Source organism: Nicotiana tabacum, chromosome 9 (assembly GCF_000715075.1).
Source record: "Nicotiana tabacum cultivar K326 chromosome 9, ASM71507v2, whole genome shotgun sequence".
Taxonomy (NCBI): domain Eukaryota; kingdom Viridiplantae; phylum Streptophyta; class Magnoliopsida; order Solanales; family Solanaceae; genus Nicotiana; species Nicotiana tabacum.
In genome coordinates this window covers 127,398,545-127,420,043 of record NC_134088.1, presented here as the reverse complement: position 1 = coordinate 127,420,043, position 21,499 = coordinate 127,398,545, and the positions used below count along the sequence as shown (strand labels likewise).

At 34.8% G+C, this 21,499-nt stretch overlaps 1 protein-coding gene across 2 annotated transcripts; it reads right to left on the bottom strand.

Moving 5' to 3' along the window:
* Window positions 1-7,341: 7,341 nt before the first annotated feature.
* Window positions 7,342-21,172, bottom strand: LOC107781998 (uncharacterized). 2 transcript variants are annotated; one of them, XM_016602830.2, is made up of 8 exons: window positions 21,014-21,172; window positions 19,644-19,823; window positions 18,416-18,521; window positions 16,318-16,497; window positions 12,945-13,433; window positions 12,729-12,797; window positions 12,574-12,648; window positions 7,342-7,635 (listed from the first exon to the last, which is right to left on the bottom strand). In XM_016602830.2, the coding sequence occupies exons 2-7, from the start codon at window positions 19,689-19,691 to the stop codon at window positions 12,584-12,586; spliced, it is 957 nt and encodes a 318-aa protein (XP_016458316.1). In that variant the 5' UTR covers window positions 19,692-19,823; window positions 21,014-21,172; the 3' UTR covers window positions 7,342-7,635; window positions 12,574-12,583. The 2 variants fall into 2 exon arrangements, with proteins under 2 accessions (XP_016458316.1, XP_016458315.1); XM_016602829.2 differs by having other exon boundaries at window positions 21,010-21,168.
* Between the last annotated feature and the right edge of the window lie 327 nt (window positions 21,173-21,499).

Genomic DNA, 21,499 nt, shown 5'->3' with positions numbered 1-21,499 from the left:
AGGACGTATTTACAGTAAGTTCAGTATTATTATAGATACATATGTTAACAAGAATGCGACATGGATTTTCTATAAAATAATTTGATTCATCAAGGAAAAGAACAGTATGGAAAGTTAGACCTACTATGTCATAGCTCATTTCCTCAAGGCAAGAATAAGAACAGGAGCTTAACCGAGATCGAGTACTAAAACTTCTTTGGACATAGAACGAAGTTCCTGGATCTTGTATGGTAATGGAAAAATCTTTTAATGCTCATGCTTCATGTTTGAGGACTTCCAGTGGTTTCCTTTTTTTGTTTTTTGATAAATATATTCGTAGGACGACTCATGGATTCAATTTGTGTAACTGCAAAATTAATTGTTCTGTCTTTTATCTTCATATTTCTTTATCATATTTACTAACCACTGTAATTAGTTTATATATTTTTTGGTTTCTATACTGATATATGGTTGTTTCACATCACATGCATCTTCACCTTTTCTCATACTTTTATATTTTTAAATTCTTGATTTATTTATTTCTAACTTTAATTATTAGACAAAAGCTATCTGAGCTAATTATCATTACTCTAATAAAATTAATTAATTAATTAGACTAATTATTTGATAATCACTTTCTTGATTATCAAAAGATTAAATCTCTAATAACATGAATGTTAAAGTTATTAATCTACATAAATTTCGTATCTATTTTGTTTGGATTTTTTGGAATAAGCATGGTTCTTTTTTCCTTTTCTTCTAGGACATTTACCCCATAAAGGGAGCCCAATTGGAAGTAGATTTTAATCTGCAATAAAACGCATTTCAGTTAGAACATATCATTAGCTGTGTCATTGTCTTAAGATCAAACATAGACATGGTCATGTTAAACGCCACATATTCTTAGTGCAAAGAAGCTTAAAATATTTTTCCATGTTGTCATAATTGCGATTCTTCATGTTAAATATTTTTTTTTTCATCTTTGTACCGTGCATGCTTTGTGTCATAGAAATTTGCTTTTTCAAGTTATTTCCGCAAAGAAGTACGTAAGTCATATATAGGACTAAAATATTGTTGGGGATAATGTCAATACGGGTCAACACATTATGCATTATACCACTTTATTTGGACTTCTAAAGCAAATACATAACTCATGTATATCGAATTTACAATTTCAAGAATTTCTATCCGCAAGAATTTTTCCTTTATTGAGTTAGTTAAAAAAAACCAATATTCATTATTTTCAAGAACTTACACTTTTTCCTTTAACGATTTTAATGTTTTGAGTCCAACATATTTTTAATAAGATTTTATGTCACTTTTGATAATTTTGGTACTCATTGATATGAGATACACGCGTAACATGCGTGTCCAGAAACTATCATATCATCGTATTATATTATAAGTGTGAAGACTTTTGGTAAAGTTATTTTACTAAAATATCCTTCAAAAGCTAAACGACCATTTTACCCTTCAGTTTAACAATACTCATTTAACATTGTTGAATAAAAATGTAATTATACATTATAATGAGTACCAAAGATAAAATTGAGCACATTTATTGTATAAACAAGCTTTAGACATTTATTTTTAATGATAATGATAATAATCCTACGTTATCTCTCATTCTAATTTATTACTTGTGCAAATTTCTGAAGTTTGAGTCATAATTCAATTACGATTCATAAATATTGGTAAATCTTTACTAGTGCTCAACATGAATATACAAGTAGAATACATAATTTATTTGGCATTTAACTGATTAGTGAAGGTTATTAATTATCCATAATTGGCTGCTCACTTGACCATTTAACTTCTTTATTATACGTTTATATTTGTAATTCATTATAGCTCTTTGCTAGATCTGTAGACTATTTCACATCCTTGTTATCTTCTTTTATAGATATTGACTCATGTTATGGAGCATATCGGCAATCTATTTTACAAGGAACAATTTTTGTTGAATTTTAATTAAAAAGTTCAAAATATGCTGCTCAATGTCTCAAAGGAGCACCCCCATGGTTATTGGTCACTGTGAGAAAAGCTACTTAGGTGGAAGTGACATATCCTAAAATATTTTAACCTAGATTCAATTGGATAAGATACTTATAAATTGGTATCGTTTTTTTTAGATCTTCAACAGATATCCACAAAAGATCTTTAGAAAATTATTCATTAAAGGTTTTTATTACGAGATATTAAAGGTCTCATAAATTTTATCCTCTTAGACTTTTAATCTATATTGTTCATTCACAGCCTGACGGCTGACGCAAAGTATATATTGAATTCATTAAAAAAAAAGTATTGGGAGATCGCCATGAAAAAATAAAGGAACGCCTCTGAGTGGCACTAGGTGTTTTTGGCCCCATGGATCAACACTTACCTCCCAATGGTGTTATTGATTAGGATATCAGTAATTAATACGACACCTCTTTCTATGCTCAATGATGTTCTCCTACATACCATTTGAAAAAATACAATGGAAGACTTTTATGAATTAATTTATCAAAAATAATAAATCAAACATGACAATCTTTTTATTCTTCTTGAGACATGCTTTGGTTCTCAATCCTTTTTTTCCAGAATTTTAAATGCTCTTGGATAAATCAAACGTAGCTTAAGTAAGGGTGGCATGTGGCCCGGTTAGAACCGGGCCCGCCCCAGGACCGCAAGTCCAAATGGGCGGTGGGCCTAAACGGTTCTAACCGTATAGGACCGAGACCGTGGGGAGGTGGGCTGGGTAGTGGGCCGGTCCCATAGGCGAGGCCCGCGAGACCGGGACCGGCTGGGAAGTGGGCCGGTTCAAGCGGTCCTAAACGGGCCTATCCGGCCCCAAGGACTAATTATTTATTTTAAAAAAATCAGCCACATTATAGTCTTTATGGCATTTAAAATATGGCCGTTTTACCTGCCAAAATAGCCGTTGGCTATTTATAAATAGGCATTTAACCCCCAACTTTATTTTAACCCCAATTCTTTTATAATTACACTTTTTATTATATATATATATATATATATATATATATATATATATATATATATATATATATATATATATATATATATATATATATATATATATATATATATATATATATATATATATATATATATATATATATATATATATATATATATATATATATATATATATATATATATATACTGTTAGACACATGAGCTCAATAAAAGTATGTATTATATTATGACAGACCCCTTGCTTGAGTAAAGGTTTTTAACCTTCCATACAGTCATTAAACTATATATAAAATTCAAAATGTATACTATCGAATATGGCTTATATACTATGTATATATAGTATAGTATAGTATATATATATATATATATATACATATATATATATATATATATATATATATATATATATCTTAAGATGTATATATAGTATATTTTAAGATGTATACTATCGAATATGACTTATATACTATGTATATATAGTATAGTATATTATATATATAAGCTTATATATATATCGAATATAGCTTATATATCTTAAGATGTATATATATCTTAAGATCTACTATACTATACTATATTCGATAGTGTGTGTGTATATATATATATATAAATATTATAACGCATTGCTTTGAATATCTCTTTACAATATTTTTGTCTTTAAATTTGAATTAAAAAATTTAGGTGACAATTCTATAATATAATTTACAAGGAATTGCCTTAGATATTTTTATTACCATTTTTTTCCTCTAACTTCTATAAAAACAAAAAAACATGACAATCTTTTTCTTCTTCTTGAGACATGCTTTAGTCCTCAATCCTTTTTTCCAGAATTTTGAATGCTCTTGGATAAATCAAACGTAGCTTAAGTTGCCATTGGTGGACATGCAATATTTTTTATTTAGTAGGCTTTTTTAGCATTTAGTAGTTAGATTTATTTTTTTATACTTCAATTAATATTACCACCCGTAAAAAGTTGGATAATTCTGTGGGGCAGGTTTTTTCTTATATTGAATTAGCTAAATACAATTAAAGTCTATCATTTTCAAGAACTTGCAATTTTTATTTATTTTGTAAATCAAATATATATATGAATATTCTTAGGTCTTTTTTAAAAATTTTGTTCTCATTGACACATAATACACGCGCAACGCGCGTGTCCAAATACTAATCATACTTTATTATAAGTATGAAAACTTTAGTGTGAAGTTGTTTTACTAAAATATCCTTTAAGCGTTGATTGACGAAATTACCCTATAAATTTACCCTCTATAATACCCCCTTTTATAATTTGTACTAAATATTTCATAAATAATAATAGTAAATGACAAAAAGATAAAATATTTCATAATAATATTGTACTGACAATTATCACTATGATAATGGTTTTGAGTATCTTTATTTACTTGCCATTACTATGCTCTTAAAACAACTCAATATAGATTTCAACTTACTTCAAATTAATCTTTATCCGCTTCTTTTCCCCAATAAAGCCTTAATCACTATATTTAACATATCAGTACATCTTCATCAATTAAAGAAATTAATCACTAACATGCCTGTTTGTTTTCTCATTTTATTTTATTTTTTGCTTTTTATTTCCCCTCTTTATCTGATTCTTCTCTCGTACATTACTTATAAATGTTCACTTATTGCTATAATAAAATATGAGATGAAGAGTTACGAGGGTAATTAATTATGAAGAGCTATAATAGTAGATGAGTATGACAAAGAGGTCAATCTGGTCATGTATATGCAAAAATGATTGTTAAACAAACTCTTCAATTTCTCTGATACCAAAGATCTATAAATACATATATATGATATTTTTCACTTGTAAAGCTAATCACTCTATTTTTTTGTAAGTTCTTTTGTTACTTATAGAAGAAAAATGTATATATATTCTTAGAATTCTGAAGAAGCTCAATGAGGGAAAGGGATGCTGAAATCTTTCTGGAAGTTAAAATAGATCTTTTCACGATGCTGCATTTTAGCAGCTTAATTAGTAACCATGACACATTTTCATGTTCTTAGAAACTACTCTTTTAATGTTTATTTTTGGGCTCTTGGAAAAATCTGATTTTTCTTATCACGTTTAATTCAAGAAACTGAGAAATTCAACGCAACGTTATCACTGATTACATGCTAAGGGTAAGTGAGACAAAGACCCTACTACCATTTCTTCCTTTCATTGTTTGTTTCCTTTAATTATGTTATGTAATTTGGCCATATGAAGAGATGCCACGTTTTTTCTTTTTCCATTTAAACCTTTCTCTCTCTCGTTCTTTCTGTTAGAGCTTAATTTCCCATATTATACTGTTCAAATTACCTACGGTCTTTTGGTGAAACTTACGATAGATAACTATAGTGAATCATGTCTAAATTTAATTTCTCATATTTTCTCCCTTTTTATTGCATTTTTATTTATAAATTTCACATTAAAAGATTATTTTATTTTTTAAAAAAGATATAGAAATCCGTTAACACTGTAAGAATAGTTTTATTACAAAATCCGTATTCAACCATAATAATCTCATACATAATTTAAATATCATCTTCAAGAACTTACTTTCTTTAATTTTATTTTATAACTCAAACACATCGTTTGATAATATTTATATAATTTTAAAAAATATTATACATAATAATATGAGATACACGCACAACGCGCATATTCAGAAACTAGTAGTACTAAAAGTGGAAAACTCCTTAGTTGAAAGTTGATTTACTAAAATACCCTTTAAAAGTTAAATGATCATTTTGTCCTTTACCTAAAAGTAAAATTATCTCTTATTAGATGATTTTTTTGCACTATTTAATATCTGTCTTCTACTTAATGGGAATACCTTTATACCTCAAAAAAATTAATTTATCCAATCAAACTTCTCTTTGTTTTGTAGAATTCGAGAAGTTATTCCACAATCCGAAGGGATTGCAATATTTAATGTGTAGGTATTAAATGGAATGCCGAAAAAAATGAAACGTATGTTAATTAATTTTATTGTGCCTATCACCATTCCTTAAAGAGGTTGTATATCATAAGTTATCTTCCTTGATGCTCTTCTGAATTTTCATTTCCCCCTTACACTTTTTGCCCTTCATCAATCAAATCCTTTATATTTTTATCCCGAAAAAGGAATATTGAATGAGGCCAAGTGAAATCATCATAAAAGGATAAATGGCCATATTTTTTGGTAGGTCTCTAAAGAAAGGGTACCACTTATTTGGAAACTAGAAACTTGTCGGTTTTCAAGCGAAACTCCTTTTCTCAAATAGAAGCTCGAGAAGGAATGCCAAAACCTATTTCACTCATTTCGTCTATGCTTGGGACGCGGGAGTTAATTTTATGGATACTTTTCTTTACCATTTCGCTAAAATAAATAGCCTCGTGGAAATAAAGAACAGTAGTAGAATTTAGAGGTATAGTCAAAGCAATAAGAAATATAACTCTAAAATTAATCGTATTGGAAGTAGGAATAAAACTTATCTTCATTACTCTTGGAGTCTTTCTCATGCGCCTTGGTTAATATATGTTACGCTACTTAATCTGAACCACTTTGACATGTCAGTTTTATTTTGTTAAACTCATTTTTCCTATCGTGTAGGCATGTTCACATTTTATGTAAGTTATCTTACTTATTTTTTATACCTTTTTTCACCTTTTACAAGTGATATGATTCTTGTATGGTCGTTTGCAGTTCTTTGTATCACATTATGAAAGTGCACAATTTGTGTTGACACTTAAATTTATATTTTTACTCCCTTCCTGTTTTCTATCCAACATTATCAAGTTGGGATTTTTTTTTTTGCTCATCAAAAGATGATTATTCTTTTAATTTGGTGTTCTTGCTCACAGCATCTGTAACAGATTGGTAAGAAAAATGGTCCATTTAACCTTTTAATTATTATAGCCATCACTCGCAGAGCATTTAAGAGCATATTCAACGTTGATTCATTCTAATTTTGGGACAGCAGGAAAAATATTCAAGCCAATATTCTTTTTTTGTTAATATTTGTTTTATTCATTTGCGTTGTATATTATTTAGTAATTTGAAGCGGCTTAATAAAAGAATACAAAGAGCAAACGGCAATAGTGTTCTTTGGCAGCTAATATTCGTTGATAAAGAGATTTATTGCTTCTCCCTCTTGATACAAGGCAATAAGACAAACTACTATTTTTACAATGACTCTATTCCTTTAGTGACTCTATTGTTTGCACCTAATAAATCAAAATGTAACTCATTAATCATTTGCCGTTGAAGAATCAAGTTGATCAATTTGTATCATTTGCATGGGATTTAAGCGTGGTGGATTGATTGATCAAATACGTCTTGCTTTCAAATATGCTCGCTAGAGAGAGAGAGAGAGAGAGAGTACACATAAAAATTAAAAATCATCCAACAACAAAAGGAGAAGCTGCAATTTCCTGGTCCAATATACACTAAACTTCATCACTGTTCCATAGTTGTACTACAAATCAGACAGTATGCTGTGCGTGGCTGCTAAAGTAACAATATTCTAAGTCACATTCAATTCTTTGTACAAGATCTTTACTGAAATCTATCATGTTTGCATTATTCTCCAAGAAAACCTCAACCTACAATACCAGAGAATCCAAATATCCTAAACCATTTGAGCGGCATATACAAAACCTACTGTCGTGTATTTGTTTGACCGAATCTGCAGTGAGAACATCAACAATGAGTCAATTACATTGAACCATCATAACCAAAAAAAGGGGAAAGAATTTAGACAATAGAGCAAATAGAAATCACCCTCCTCCAATCCACAACTACCAAGATGTGTTCAAATTGTACTGTACAATTTCAGCAAAGTCAATTTAAACACACCTCTAAATTACTTTGACCATCTTTTTATTCATTCAATTGAATAAATTCAAATACCTGTCTTTCTCTGATAATTAATTACCATATGCTAATCTACAAAGTGGTTATTAGACCGACTATGTTGTATGGGGCAACAACTTTTTATCTTCTCAAAAAAAGAGAGGAGGAGAGCAGATGCCCCAGTAAGGAGGTGCAAGAGGTTGACCTTGGTGGTTTGAGGAGAGGTAGAAGTAGGCCAAATGTTTATAAGGGAGAGGTAATTAGGAAGGGTATGGCGTTGCTTCAGCTTACCGAGGACATAACCCTTGATAGAGAGGTATGGAGGTCGAGAATTAAGGTAAAAGGCTAGTACATAGTCAAGAGTGTTTCTTCCCATACCAGTAGTATTAGTGTTAGTCTGGTGTTCTATTATTGTTAGATTTCTATTATTACGTGTTGTTCCTTTTGCTTCATTTTTTTTATTTTGTTGTTGTTAATGCTTGTGCTCCTGCTTTCTTTTCATATTTCCTCGAGCCGAGGGTCTATTGGAAACAACCTTTCCACCTTCAGGTATGGGTAAGGTCTGCATACACACTACCCTCCCCAAACCCCACTTGTGGGATTATACTGAATTTTTTGTTGTTGTTGTTGTTCTTATGCTAATCTATTATTTCAGATATGTAACACAATTATTTTTACTCTCATGATTCTTTTTTCTTCCTTTTTACTCGTCCGAATTTTTTCAAAAATCTATGTAGATAGATCAATTATTTCTATTATTTTAGCCTGTGAATCCTCTTAAAAGGAAAAAAGAATCATATGAACTTGCACTAAACAAATAATAACAAGACTTCCATAGCAAGCACACATCATCCGACTGGGATTAGTTTTAGGACCTTCTATGAGAACTTATATAAAGAGGAATTAGTTGGAGGCCGACTTTGGGGGAATAGAGTTCAACCATATAAGGGAGGGAGACAGCGAGTGGCTAGAAAGGGTTTTCGAGGAGGAGGAGGTGCACGAGGCTGTGTCGAGTTGTGTTGGTGATAAGGCCCCCAGGCCTAATGGTTTCTCCTTGGCTTTCTTTCAGCTCTTTTGGGACCCCATCAAAGGGGAGTTGATGGAAGCCATTGAATACTTCCATGTGAATGGTGTTTTCGAGAGAAGTATCAATGCTTCTTTTATTACTATTGTGCCTAAGAAAGAAGGTGCATCTTGTATCAGAGACTACAGGCCTATCAGTCTCGTGGGGAGCATTTACAAGATTATTTCTAAAGTGCTTTCCAACAGACTTAAGAAGGTTCTTGACATGACTGTTTCGTCCTCCCAGAATGCGTTTGTGGAAGGTAGGCAGATCCTGGATACTGCTTTGGTGGCAAATGAACTTGTAGACTCCAGAAGGAAAAATACAGAACCCGGCTTACTATGCAAGTTGGACCTTGAGAAGGCTTTCGACCATGTCAATTGGGAGTTCCTGGACTTCATTATGATGCGGATGGGATTTGGGGCAAGATGGAGGGGATGGATCAAGTTCTGCATTTCCTCAGTCAGATTCTCTGTCCTGGTTAATGGTAGCCTGTGTGGTTTCTTTGGCAGCTCCAGGGGTCTCAGGCAAGGTGACCCCCTATCCCCCATGCTATTCATTCTAGTGATGGATGCTCTGAGCAAAATGATGGATCGTGCGGCGGACGGAGGCTTCTTGAGATTCTCAGCTCCGATTGGGGTGCTCAGTGCCCGAAGAGTCTCTCATTTGCTTTTTGCGGATGACACACTGGTTTTCTGTGATGCCGATATGGATCAGTTGACCTACCTGAAGCAGGTCCTGCAGTGGTTTCAGTTAGTATCAGGACTCAAAATCAACATCGGCAAGTGTGAGATTTTCCTAGTAGGTGAGGTTGTTAATATTGATGCCTTGTCTCTTGTTCTCAGATGCAAGGTGGGCTCCCTTCCCATTACTTACCTGGGCCTCCCATTGGGCGCTTCATATAAGGATACTACGGTTTGGAATCCAATGATCGAGCGGGTTGAAAAAGATTAGCAGGCTGGCAGAAACGGTCTTTGTCTAAAGGCGGTAAGGAAGTGCTTATTAAAAGCACTTTATCGAGTATGTTCACCTATTACTTATCCCTGTTGCAAGCACCGGTGAGCATCACAGAAAAACTGGAGCGACTTAAAAGGAATTTTCTTTGGGATGCGGCGGATGGAACTAGAAAGTTTCATCTAGTGAATTGGCAGACAGTCACTTCCCCAAAGAAGTGGGGTGGACTTGGAGTGAAAGATCTTAGGGTATTTAACAGAGCTTTAATGGGGAAGTGGCTATGGAGATTCGGGGTAGAAGAGCATGCTCTATGGAGGGAGGTCATAGTAGAAAAGTACGATTCCACGGGAGGGGGTTGGAGGACCAAGACAATCACAATACCTTTCGGCTGTGGTATGTGGAGGAGTATCATGAAGAATTGGGAAGCATTCAGTGGCAACATCACTTACAGGGTGGGAGATGGAAGGAGAATCAGCTTTTGGAATCATAGGTGATGTGGAGAGGATACTCTGAGGGCCCTCCTTCCCCCACGTCTTCAGAGTTTCAAACCAGAAGGAATTGATGGTCCAACAGATTCGTAAGGAGCATGAAGGGGGTAGTATGGGACCTCTCATTCAGAAGGAACATGCAAGATTGGGAGATTGCGGAGCTCCAACATTTGTTGGCACTGCTATATGGGCAAGACAGGCCCCAACCATCTTGTGACTCTTGGAGATGGGGCTTGCGTGGCGATGGTTTGTTCACCGTAAAGTCCTTTTACCAGAGTATGTTGGTGAGAGAGGAGACCACTTTTCCATACTCCTCGATCTGGATTCCTAGGGCGCTCACGAAGGTGTGCTTTTTTGCATGGCTAGCGGCGAGAGGAGTGATCTTGACTGCTGAAAATCTCCGAAAGAGAGGAATTACACTTGTTAGTTGGTGCTACATGTGTAAAAGCTCAGGGGAAGAAGTTGATCACCTTTTGTTGCATTGCCCTGTGTCCTCGGCTTTATGGAGGGCAATCCTGAATCTTTTTGGTGTTCAATGGGTGATGCCAAGCACTGTAAAGGAAATGTTATATAGCTGGGCAGGTTTTCGCAGAAGAAGAAAGCAGAAGGTGTGGAAGTTCGCCCCGTTAGCTCTCATGTGGGTAGTATGGGGGGAGAAAAATAGGAGAGCTTTTGAGGAGATTGAGTCTCCTTTTTCACATCTTAAGAATAGTCTTTTATCTTTGATTGCTTTTTGGTGCACTCATTTAGCCCCTACTTGTATAGAAGATTAGGCGTCTTTTGTAGAGAATCATGTTTTGATGTAAATTCTCTACTTTTTGGTATACTTCGTGTATACGGGAGTGTATACGGGAGTTCTCTCCCTTTTGATTAATACAATTTACCTTATCAAAAACAAAAACAAAAAAGTTGATGAAAAGATGCTTGCTAACTCAACCAACCTCCTAGGATTCTTGACTTTTTGAGTTATTTGTTTGAATACTTGGTGAGAGGCAAACTGTTACACCTGATTTTGACTTGTGGAAGCTGGAAAATTATTTCCCAAAGAAACATCAATTGGCCCCATGGCACAAAAACCAGACCTACTTCGACCAATACTAAGTAACCAAAACAAAATCCTACTCGAAGGAGAACAGAGAAAAGATGAAGAAAGAACAATATAATTCTCGTAGTATTTTTTCCAAGCTGAGAACAAAGTCTTCCCATATGGGATGTTCAAGCTGAGATACCTCCAGAAATACTCCCTCGACTTTGCTTGAATGTATATGATACTCTCTTCACTCTGGGATGTTCTAAATATTTAACATAATTACTGTAATACAACAACTTCAAGATTTCAATTCACTTACCTATTTTTTCTCCCTATCAACTTACTACAACAACAACAACATACCTGGTGCATTCCCAGAGTGTGAGGTCTAGGGAGGAATGTGTACACATACCTTATCCCTACCTTGTGGAGGTAGAGAGGTTGTTTCGTATAGACCCTTGGCTCAAGAAAAGCATTTCTCAGCAGGTTCGAACAAGAATCCTATCAACTTAGTAACTTACTACCTAATCAAATTTCAAAAATTCACCCCCCTCCACCTCATTCAATCAATTAAATATGCCTCAACTCCAAAGTAGTTTCGATCTCTATAACCATTATGCTATTTTTCGGCACATCAAACTCGAGATTAAATAATTTGTTTGTTAAGACAAATAAGAAGTTTTGTAAAACCAGACGTTCAGTTCTCTAATTCTCATAGGTATTTCTAGACTGACATACAAGTTCCTACCAAACCAAAAAGAATTATATGCAATTGTGTATTATTCTTAATTAGTTCTATATTGATTTCAAGAAATTCTAAGACTTTTGAGATAACTTCACTCCCATGTGATATTTGACTTATTTGATACATAGTTAGCGCCTTCCATAATCATAATGTCACGCCTATTAACCGACACGTGAAGATCCACACAGGACATGGCTAACTATCTCAAATGACGATCTCTAGTTTAATCTTCTATATGTGATACGTGCACCATAAATCAAAATTAATATCTTAGACTTCATGTCCACTCAAAATCATCATATAAAATGGAACCAGGGGAGTAACAATAATATGATCACCAGAGCCTTTCATGTCTAATGAATTTTTATGAGACGGGAGAAGTACCTAAACAACCAATCTCTAGCGAAACCATTGTATCTCAAGTATTATGATGCATTGCAGTAAGAGTAAATACTGCAAATTTAATGAATTTTATAAGATGGAGAAAGTACCTATACACAATCAATCTCCAGTGAAACCATTGTATCTCAAGTTTTCTGATGCATTGGTTAATCTCTCAATGCCTCCTGAAAGTCCAGACACAAAGTTGGTTATCGAATGAGAATAACAAAAAGTACAAAAGTCTTGCCTTGGTTCTATACCCTACCATTTGAATCAAGCAAGTTGTCTGTATCTGTTGCTAGAAAGGGAGTCCTAGCATAGCTCTCCAGTATATCTGAACATGGTCAAAACGGATGTAAAGCATGCATGATTAGCATCATACCAGCTCATCTGAATGCCTAAGACTTTGAAAATGGAAAAGCAAAGAATCCAGAGATGATCGGTGAAATTACAGAGAAAACGGCTAGAGGAAGACATATACCAGAACTATTAGTGAAATCAGCAGTCAAGTCTGAGAAACCAAAATTTTGAGGTATTTCCCCTAAAAATCCAAATGAAGTGGTGTCAGCATCCAGAAGAGGTTCAGTAAGGGGCTGTGTGTTCGACTCCACACTACTAAATGACGAAACAGATGCATCGCCCATTGCAGCACGTGACTCCAAGTAACTGCTATGAGGACCAAAGGCAAACGGAGAATTGCCACCATAAACAGGTTCTGTCTTGATAATCCTCCCATCCATTGTTTGTCTCATCCCCATGTTAGAGTGCTGGCCCAAAAACACATCAGGAGGAACATCAATTTTCCTGCTATGGGCAGGAATTTCAGTTGCTGTTTGCATGCAAGGGAGAACAGACGAGCTACAATTACTGAATGCATTGGGTCTATCTGCATGTATAGGCTCATGCATGCCATTAGGCTTTGCAGCAGTTCCAACATTTTCTGCAGGATGGCAAGTTGAGTTTTGATGCACTGCAGTAAGGCAAGCAAACATAACATTAAGTAGAGACAACAACACAGCTTCTTAAATGCAGGTTTTAGCAAGAACACAGATAAAATAAAGCAAATAGAGGGCATTGACTTAAGATAAGTCTGGACAAGATATTTAGTGGCTGGCTCCAAACTGAACACAGTACTCTTCATGCTTGTTGCAGATAAGATCAGACAAACTAAAACCAAATGGCTAGTTGATTCAATGGATTAAAATTAGAAATTAATAAGCTAAAAAATTTCAGATGCTACATGCTAAACTATTATTTCCTAGCCAAATATCCGTGCTTGGTGAATTAGGGCTACTATTTACCAGGAAAAAGCTCGTCTCTAGACACAAGCTTAAAGATAAAGGAGTAGGACTGGGAACAATTTCTCCTAAGTCTGGGAAGTATAAATTATAAGTTTCTCCTCCAACAAATGAACTCAATATACGCACACCACATATACTATCTACTTCACATCTTGGGAAAACCTGCTCACAACACTTAAAGAAGTCAATACTTAAAGATTAAGACACTGTAAAGCTCATTGACAAAGAGTGCCACAAATGAATCTCTTGATTGGGAAGCTGAGAAGAGCTCGGAGAATCTGAAAATCAAAAACCTAATGCAGGACAAGAAAATCAGAGCAATGCTTGTCTTTTTTTTCTTAATGGGATTAGAAACATTCAGATCTATCCTTAAAAAGGAAACTCTATATTCCTGAGTTCACCCTAACCTTGTTAAAAAAAAAAAAAAAAGAGGAAAGAGATACGTTGAAGACTTAATGATAATGGAATACAAAATACACCTACTTAAGGTGCCAAACCCAAGACTCATATGATGTTTGTTCCACGTGACATAATATCCAACTAATAGCATAACTCTGCTAACACTATTCTAATACTAATACTTATCATTCTAACATGCCCCCCAAAACTCAAAATGGGGAAAACAACTTGAGTTTGTTTATTTGCAAACATGCAAACTAAATAAATAACGCCAGAAACGACTAAAAAAGCTGGATGAAACAGCTCTGGTCGCTGTAATCTCGCTGCAAAAGTTGTTGCTGAAACAATGGCTAGAAAGGTGCAAAAGCAAGAAATGTCCAGCAGATAGAAACATGGCGCCCTTGCAATGGTTACGCTGAAATGGCATGGCGCTACCGGAACAGTCACCATATAGAGGTGCAGCATCGCAGAACATTCACTTGGAAAAAGGTGCGGTGATTCCAATGGTTGCCAGAAAGGAACACATTGCTGCCTAAATAGGCAAGATGCCGCCAGAGCCGTTGCAGGAAGAAACGGTTGAAGCAGAGAGGAGTGATGTTAAAGAGAGAAGGATGCTGGTCACTGGAGAGATGAGTTGTGTGATTGCTGGAGTGAGGAGTGGTGCTGGAGACGATTGCTGCAAAAAGAAAGAAAAGTATTTCTGGGTGGGCAGTCTTAGACGAGCTACTTGAATCTCTACAAGAACATAGAGGCTTTGATACCATGTGAAAAAATAAAGAATAAAAATAGATATTGAAGACTTAATGATAATGGAATATAAGACACCTATTTATTGGTGTCAAATACAAGACCTGCTTGATATTTGTACCATGAGGGACAATATCTAATTAATAATTTCTCTCTTCAACGCTATTCTAATGCTAACACTTGACATATGGCATACTACATTAACACCTAACACTGACCCCAACATGTAAAAATCTGTTTTCTTAACCTCGTGATACTACATTGTAAGGGGAGTTGAAGGAGAATGAACACTCGTACATGTGGGAACAGATTAGAGACGAAACCACTATATGCATAGCTTTTTCAAAAAAAAAAAAATAAAAACAAAGAATCATAATTTCATATTTGGATCCTCCAGCTAAAAACAAAAGTGCTAACTTTTATGAGTTCTTACAGCATAAGATAAACTGGTTCTTGCTGGCTTTACCAATATCAATATACTTGCCCCTTCCCCAATACAACCCTCCCGGAGGACACATTAACCACAACAGGGATTAGAAAATAATCAACCAAGAAAAAAAAATTTAGGCGTCGGTCAGACAGAAGCTTCTAAGAGTGTCTTACTGGGAATTAAGGAAGTGCAAATACTTTTTTTTAGGGGGGGTGAGGGGGGGGGGGGTGTTGTTTGTAACATCGCAGATCATAAAGCCAGATATATAGGATATTAGACATGTTTAAGCAAAAATAATAGGAGTAATGTCAGGAAAGAGATGCATCAAATACTCTCATCAACATATCAATAATGGATCACGTATGTTGGAAGCCAATGTTCTACAATGGCGGTGCATAGTACAAATCTGCAAATAACACTTAATGTAGCAGGTGCATAGTACAAATCTGTAAATAACACTTAATGTAGCAGGTGATACATCAGACGCTGGAAGGAAATTTTAAATTCGGAGGAGGCAAATGAAAGAGGCTATCAGAAAGAAAGGAGCAGAGGGGAGGGTAGAACTCCTCGTAGTAAGACAAATGAAGTATATATCTATATAAAGAAGGCTTTATCAAAATATCTATAAAGAAGGATAAAACTAGAGGCTTATAGATGTGTTCAGGCAATGGCAGAAATTGAGCGTAAATGAGGGCAACTTGATCAGCAGCATACAATCATAATGAGGAAACACAGGCTTCGATTGCCGACCTAATGGAAGAGTCTGCCAACCAATTACGTTTAAGTGCAGATATGGTTTATGCTGTGCTTTGAGGTAAAGTCACATGGTTAAAAAGTTATACACTACTTTGGTATATGCACAAACTGAGCATGAATTGAGCCAGTTAGATGACTGCTTTTAGAGCTACTCAGTGACAAGATACTGATTGATGCATGACAACTAAAATGCAGAAAGCTTCACTAAATATCTATCTTACATGGGGAAATATTACACCCATTAGACATAGGTAGAGAAGCAATTGCACTTGGAACTTGCTGTGTCATCTTCACCTGTTCTGCAAGCAACCTGTTGAACTCAATTATTTGCTCTTTCACCATCAGCTTCAGGTAATATGCTTGAAAAAAATCCTGATTTTCTTCTTCTAGTTTCTGCCAAACTGGAAAACAGGGAGAACATCGTCATGTTAAAGAGTTAAGAGACTAGAATCACATAAAAGATTTGAATTGCTACATGCATAAAAGCAATACTGAAACAAAGACACAAAAATAAACAGCACAGAGAATAGTCAGTAAGTATATTTGTGTGCTATAAAAAACAGCTCATTAGAGGCATTAGTAGCTTCACATTAGTATTAATATCATCTTTTCACATACCATCTTCTTGATAATATGCCTGCTAGAGCTGCAAGTGTTCATGAGTACATTCATAAATAGAGGACAGCACAAAAATCTCTCTGATTGCTTCTCGAATGACACAGGTGTATAGTACATGTAGCAGCTTTACACCCACTGATGAGTTCAAATGATTAAAAGTAGCCAAGTTGACAGAAGTGTCAGAGAATTCTGTAAAAATTCCACAATATGCTATCGAATATGATGCAGATAAGCTAACCCCTACTGTGCAGGGTTCCCAATCTTTTCCAGTTACCAAAAAGGTCAATACTCAGGGTTACCCCAAACAAGAAGTTCAGCTCTGTGACACATCCATCCATGTCCCCCTGTATTGCTTTCTAGAAGATATAATTGTGAAAAAATAGTTAATCTTATGTTACTTCACTACTGGCTGTTATGCAGTTCCTCTTGCCTATTAACCAAACGCAAATGAAAAATTAGAAGTGAGAAACTATAACATATGGTTGGATAACATAGAAATTCGTACGGATAAAAATGCAACAGTCTATTGTTAAGTTGAAACAAGAAACTAATCTTTTGCTAGATCTTTTCCCAAAATGGATGCCAATTGGTAAGAACCAATTCCTTATGAGCCGCGGAAGTTTGATCTAGGAAGCTATCACTTTCTATAGGCCAAGGAAGTTTGATCTAGGAAGCTCTCAATTCCAGTTACTCGCTTAAACAATTGTTAACACAAGGTTTTATGAAGAAATTTAAATCCTCACTCTGTTCCAATTTTCTGACTCTTTTAATTTTGGATGTTCCAAAATATTTGACACCATTTCATTTTTATGCAACTTTCACAACTTTCAAGAATTCAATCATATTAAACTATTCAACTTTTTAACTTTGATGTGACATTTTCTCTATCAAACTAATTTCTCAATCAATCCTTTAATATTTTTCTTCCACTCTCAATACACAAGTCAAACTAATATCTTAAATTGTGCCCAATCAAGCACCAAAAAATAAAACTAATACAGAGAGTTTAAGGTATGACTCAGATTGCTTCTACCTTTAAATCCTTAGAACAACTACCTCTGTAGCTGTGTTTAGCAAAAAAATCAAGTTTTACTTATTTGAGTTCTAAGAATTTAAAGAATGAATCCATAATTAAGGGGGAAAAGAAGCAATGACACTAGCGTTGGAGGTTAGCTGGCCCTGCTCAAGGATATTTACATACTCATGCATTCATACACTTGTTTTCCTCGGACACTTGTTAAACACAGAGGAAGCATTCCACTGTAAAATTAGAGATAAAAAATAGACAACAACACAGGACAGCTAAAGAACGGTACTCAAACAGACGTGGTCATTCAACTAGTAAGATATAAAGCTTATAACAAGCGGTAATAAACTCGACTGTAACAGAACGAAAAGGTGATTTTTGGTTAAAAAGGCACAGAACATCAGCATGTGTGAAAAAGAGCTAAAAAGACATGGGCAAAAGAAACTCTTTTTTTATAAGTTATGATTGACACTTTCCATGTATATTGTATTTTTTGATAATGTATCTAGTATTTTCAAGAAGCATGAGGAATACTCCACTGTTAACCATAGGGAGCTTTCTGATCCTTATTCAAATCTCTTTCGGACTATCTGTGTTGTATGAATTCTTAAGTTCATCTTCATTTGATACCACATGGAGGAAGTGAGTTATGCCTTGAAAAATATATAACATACCGAGTTCAGTAAATCTAGGCTCTATGTTGTCCTGGATGAAGAGAGTGTTCACAACTTCTTTCCGACTCATGTATTGCCGAAGACACTGCTCTATCCGATTTTGCACCTGAAACTCAAAACAACCATCAGCTTTTTCACGTGTCATTGCGCACATCGCATGATTATTCAATTTAGAATAGCTGGTGATTGTGAAAACTCATCTAACTAGGATACCCAAGCTTTCTTTTTGGTTTGGTTTCATTGGGAGAGTGAGGGGGTTAAGCTTCAGAGAATAATATTAAAATGCAACACTAGATTACGCAGTGTTGGTTGAAGTATACGTCATTACTGATAACATTCCATAAAGGGACAACTGAAATATAAATTAAAAATAAAACTATTTCTCCTTCAACCAATGAACTAAATCGCTCTTTGTCCCCAAAAAGATGCTATTAGTTGTTAAATATTGATAAGGAGACAGGCTCAAGGATTTTATTAGTCGTAATCTAAGTTGCTCGGACTCGGGTACGGGTGTCCGATACGGGTGCGGATCTAGAGGTCAGATCCTTCATGATCTAAATTTAAAGATTCGGGGGTACGGATACGGGTACGGGGATTCGGCTAAAAATAATTCAATTATTTAAAAATAGAGTTATAAAAATATGTCTAAATTATGAGACATTATGTGAAAAACTTACAAGGTATTCCGAGAAGGAGAAAATATTGAACAAGAGTAGAATTTTAGAAGGAGATAAAAGGAAAAGGACTGACATAGAAATTTATATATACAAGGTATTCCATTTTCTTCCATATCACCCTAGCTTTTGATTTGTTTTCAAAAATTATTGTATCTGTCCCAAATTTTTCCGTTGATTTTGGTCAAAGTACCCAAAATTGGTTGACCAGATCCGACACGGATCTCACACCCATATCCACACCCATTTCGTGTCGACACGGGTGCGGCACTGAAAGTGAAGAGTCCGAGCAACTTAGGTCGTAATTATCTTCATATACATCATCAACGAGCCAGCAAAACATTCTTCCATGTTAATGGGGAAAAGGAACCACGAACAAATTCTTGGTGTTTTAGAGAAGTAATAATCAAGTAATTAGAATCATCACAATTGCTTCTTACCTTTTCGACAATTGTGTTTCTTAAAGAATGATTACAACCGAGAATAAGACTAAGCAAAGAGACAAAGTAACAGTAGGAGATCACAACTCATCTACAGAAAGATTGAAAGCATACCATTTGTATATCTTCACAAGAGACTTTTCTTCCATCTCCGTTCGACATTTTTGAGGCTCCAACACTTGGAACTATTGCAATAAAGCTCTATGTCAATATTTCAGTAGAAGTGTACACCCAGCTTGTGCGCACCATCAATGAGTATATTGTAAAAGGTGGTCACTTACACCTACTGTCCAGCTTCATTGAAAAAAAAATTACTATTAGCAAATCACATATCAAGGCTCAATAAGAGAAATTTATATGAGGATGCAGGGACCGACAAGATTCACCAAGGCATTCAAATTAATGTCCCTGCAGCAACAGGTCATTGGAAAAGGGAAGAGAGGGCTATGTATAAGTCGTGATGACTTAAATGATGACAAGTACAATAAAAAAACAAACAAAAAGAATGTGGAGTGATATGAGAGGATCTTCGGTGTCCTTATTGCCAGCAAGGATGAAGCTCAACTAATATCTTACGACAACAACAACAAAAAACCCAGTGTAATCCCACATAGTGGGTCTGGGGAGGGTAGTGTGTACGCAGACCTTAACCCTACCTCGTGTAGATAGAGAGAGGCTGTTTCCAATCACTAATATCTTACGAGTCAGTAGAAAATCGACCTATTGGGGAAGGAAGAATATGTATAACTGCAAACGAATACAATCCATCTCATCCCTAGTAACAAAGTAAACCTCCAAACACAATCCTACCTTAAGGTTATCGGTGATGCAATTTGTTACCAAATCCCTATAAGCCAATGACTTTCATAAGTATGAGCTACAAGGACTCATTCAACTACTCAGTCTCCGCGATAAAACAAAAGCTAACGTACAGTTACACGAAAAAAAGGTCATTGCAAAAAAGCATCAAATACTTTATCTCGAACTTCTTTCCTCCTGAAATTCCACTTAGTCCACTATTCTTCTACTTCCAAGAAACCTTACAATTCTTGAGCTACAAAGCCAAAGGACCCAGATAGTAAAATTAACCAGAAAGAACTACATTTCTGCATACATAATACAACCAACAACATACACACGTAGTATAAAACCACATTATGGTCATATCCAACTTCCTATAACTACACAAGTGCACAATTTAGCGCAGAGGGGTTGAAAAATCAAAACACAAAAAGAATAAATTAGTCGTCTTTCTGTATATGCACACACACTAAATATAAAACCACTCCATGGTCATATGCCAACTCCATGTCACGATCATCACAATTAAAAGCACAATAACTCTACAAAAATACACAAAACCCAGAAATCTTAAAGACAAAAAGAAACAGAGATCAATTGAATACATAATAGTATCAAGATTCAAGAACCAATGAAAATGCATCAAATAAATAAATACAAAAAAAAGAGCAGAGCATACCTACTTGAGAGCGTAGATATTCAGAAATTGAGAGAAAGTGTTTGAGCAAAGGAGTCTGAATGAAGAGTTGTAAGTATAATAATAAGAGCTAAGTGTTATTTGATTCAAAAGAGGAGTCTTTTTATTGAAGAAAGGGAAAGGTAAGAGACTGATGACGTGGCTATTTGGCCATTACATGACCTTCTTTCTGCTTTTATCTCGTGTAATTCCACTCTCATTTTTTTTTTATCCTTTTCTTTAATTATTATTGGAGCTTTTTGGAAATTTTGACTGCCTTTATTTCTTGATGGGCTAAAAATGGAAAATACATAGGAGTACTTCTTTTCATATTATTTAAAGTGTAAAATATAAAATTTATACACTTTTTCGGTTGTCGAATGTAAAATAATTTCTTGCGCAAGTTAAAGTGAAAAAAACTCTTATTAATAATTATAATTTTGATGATTTGGTTTCTATTTTTATAAATCTATTTTTTATTATTTTTTCCGAG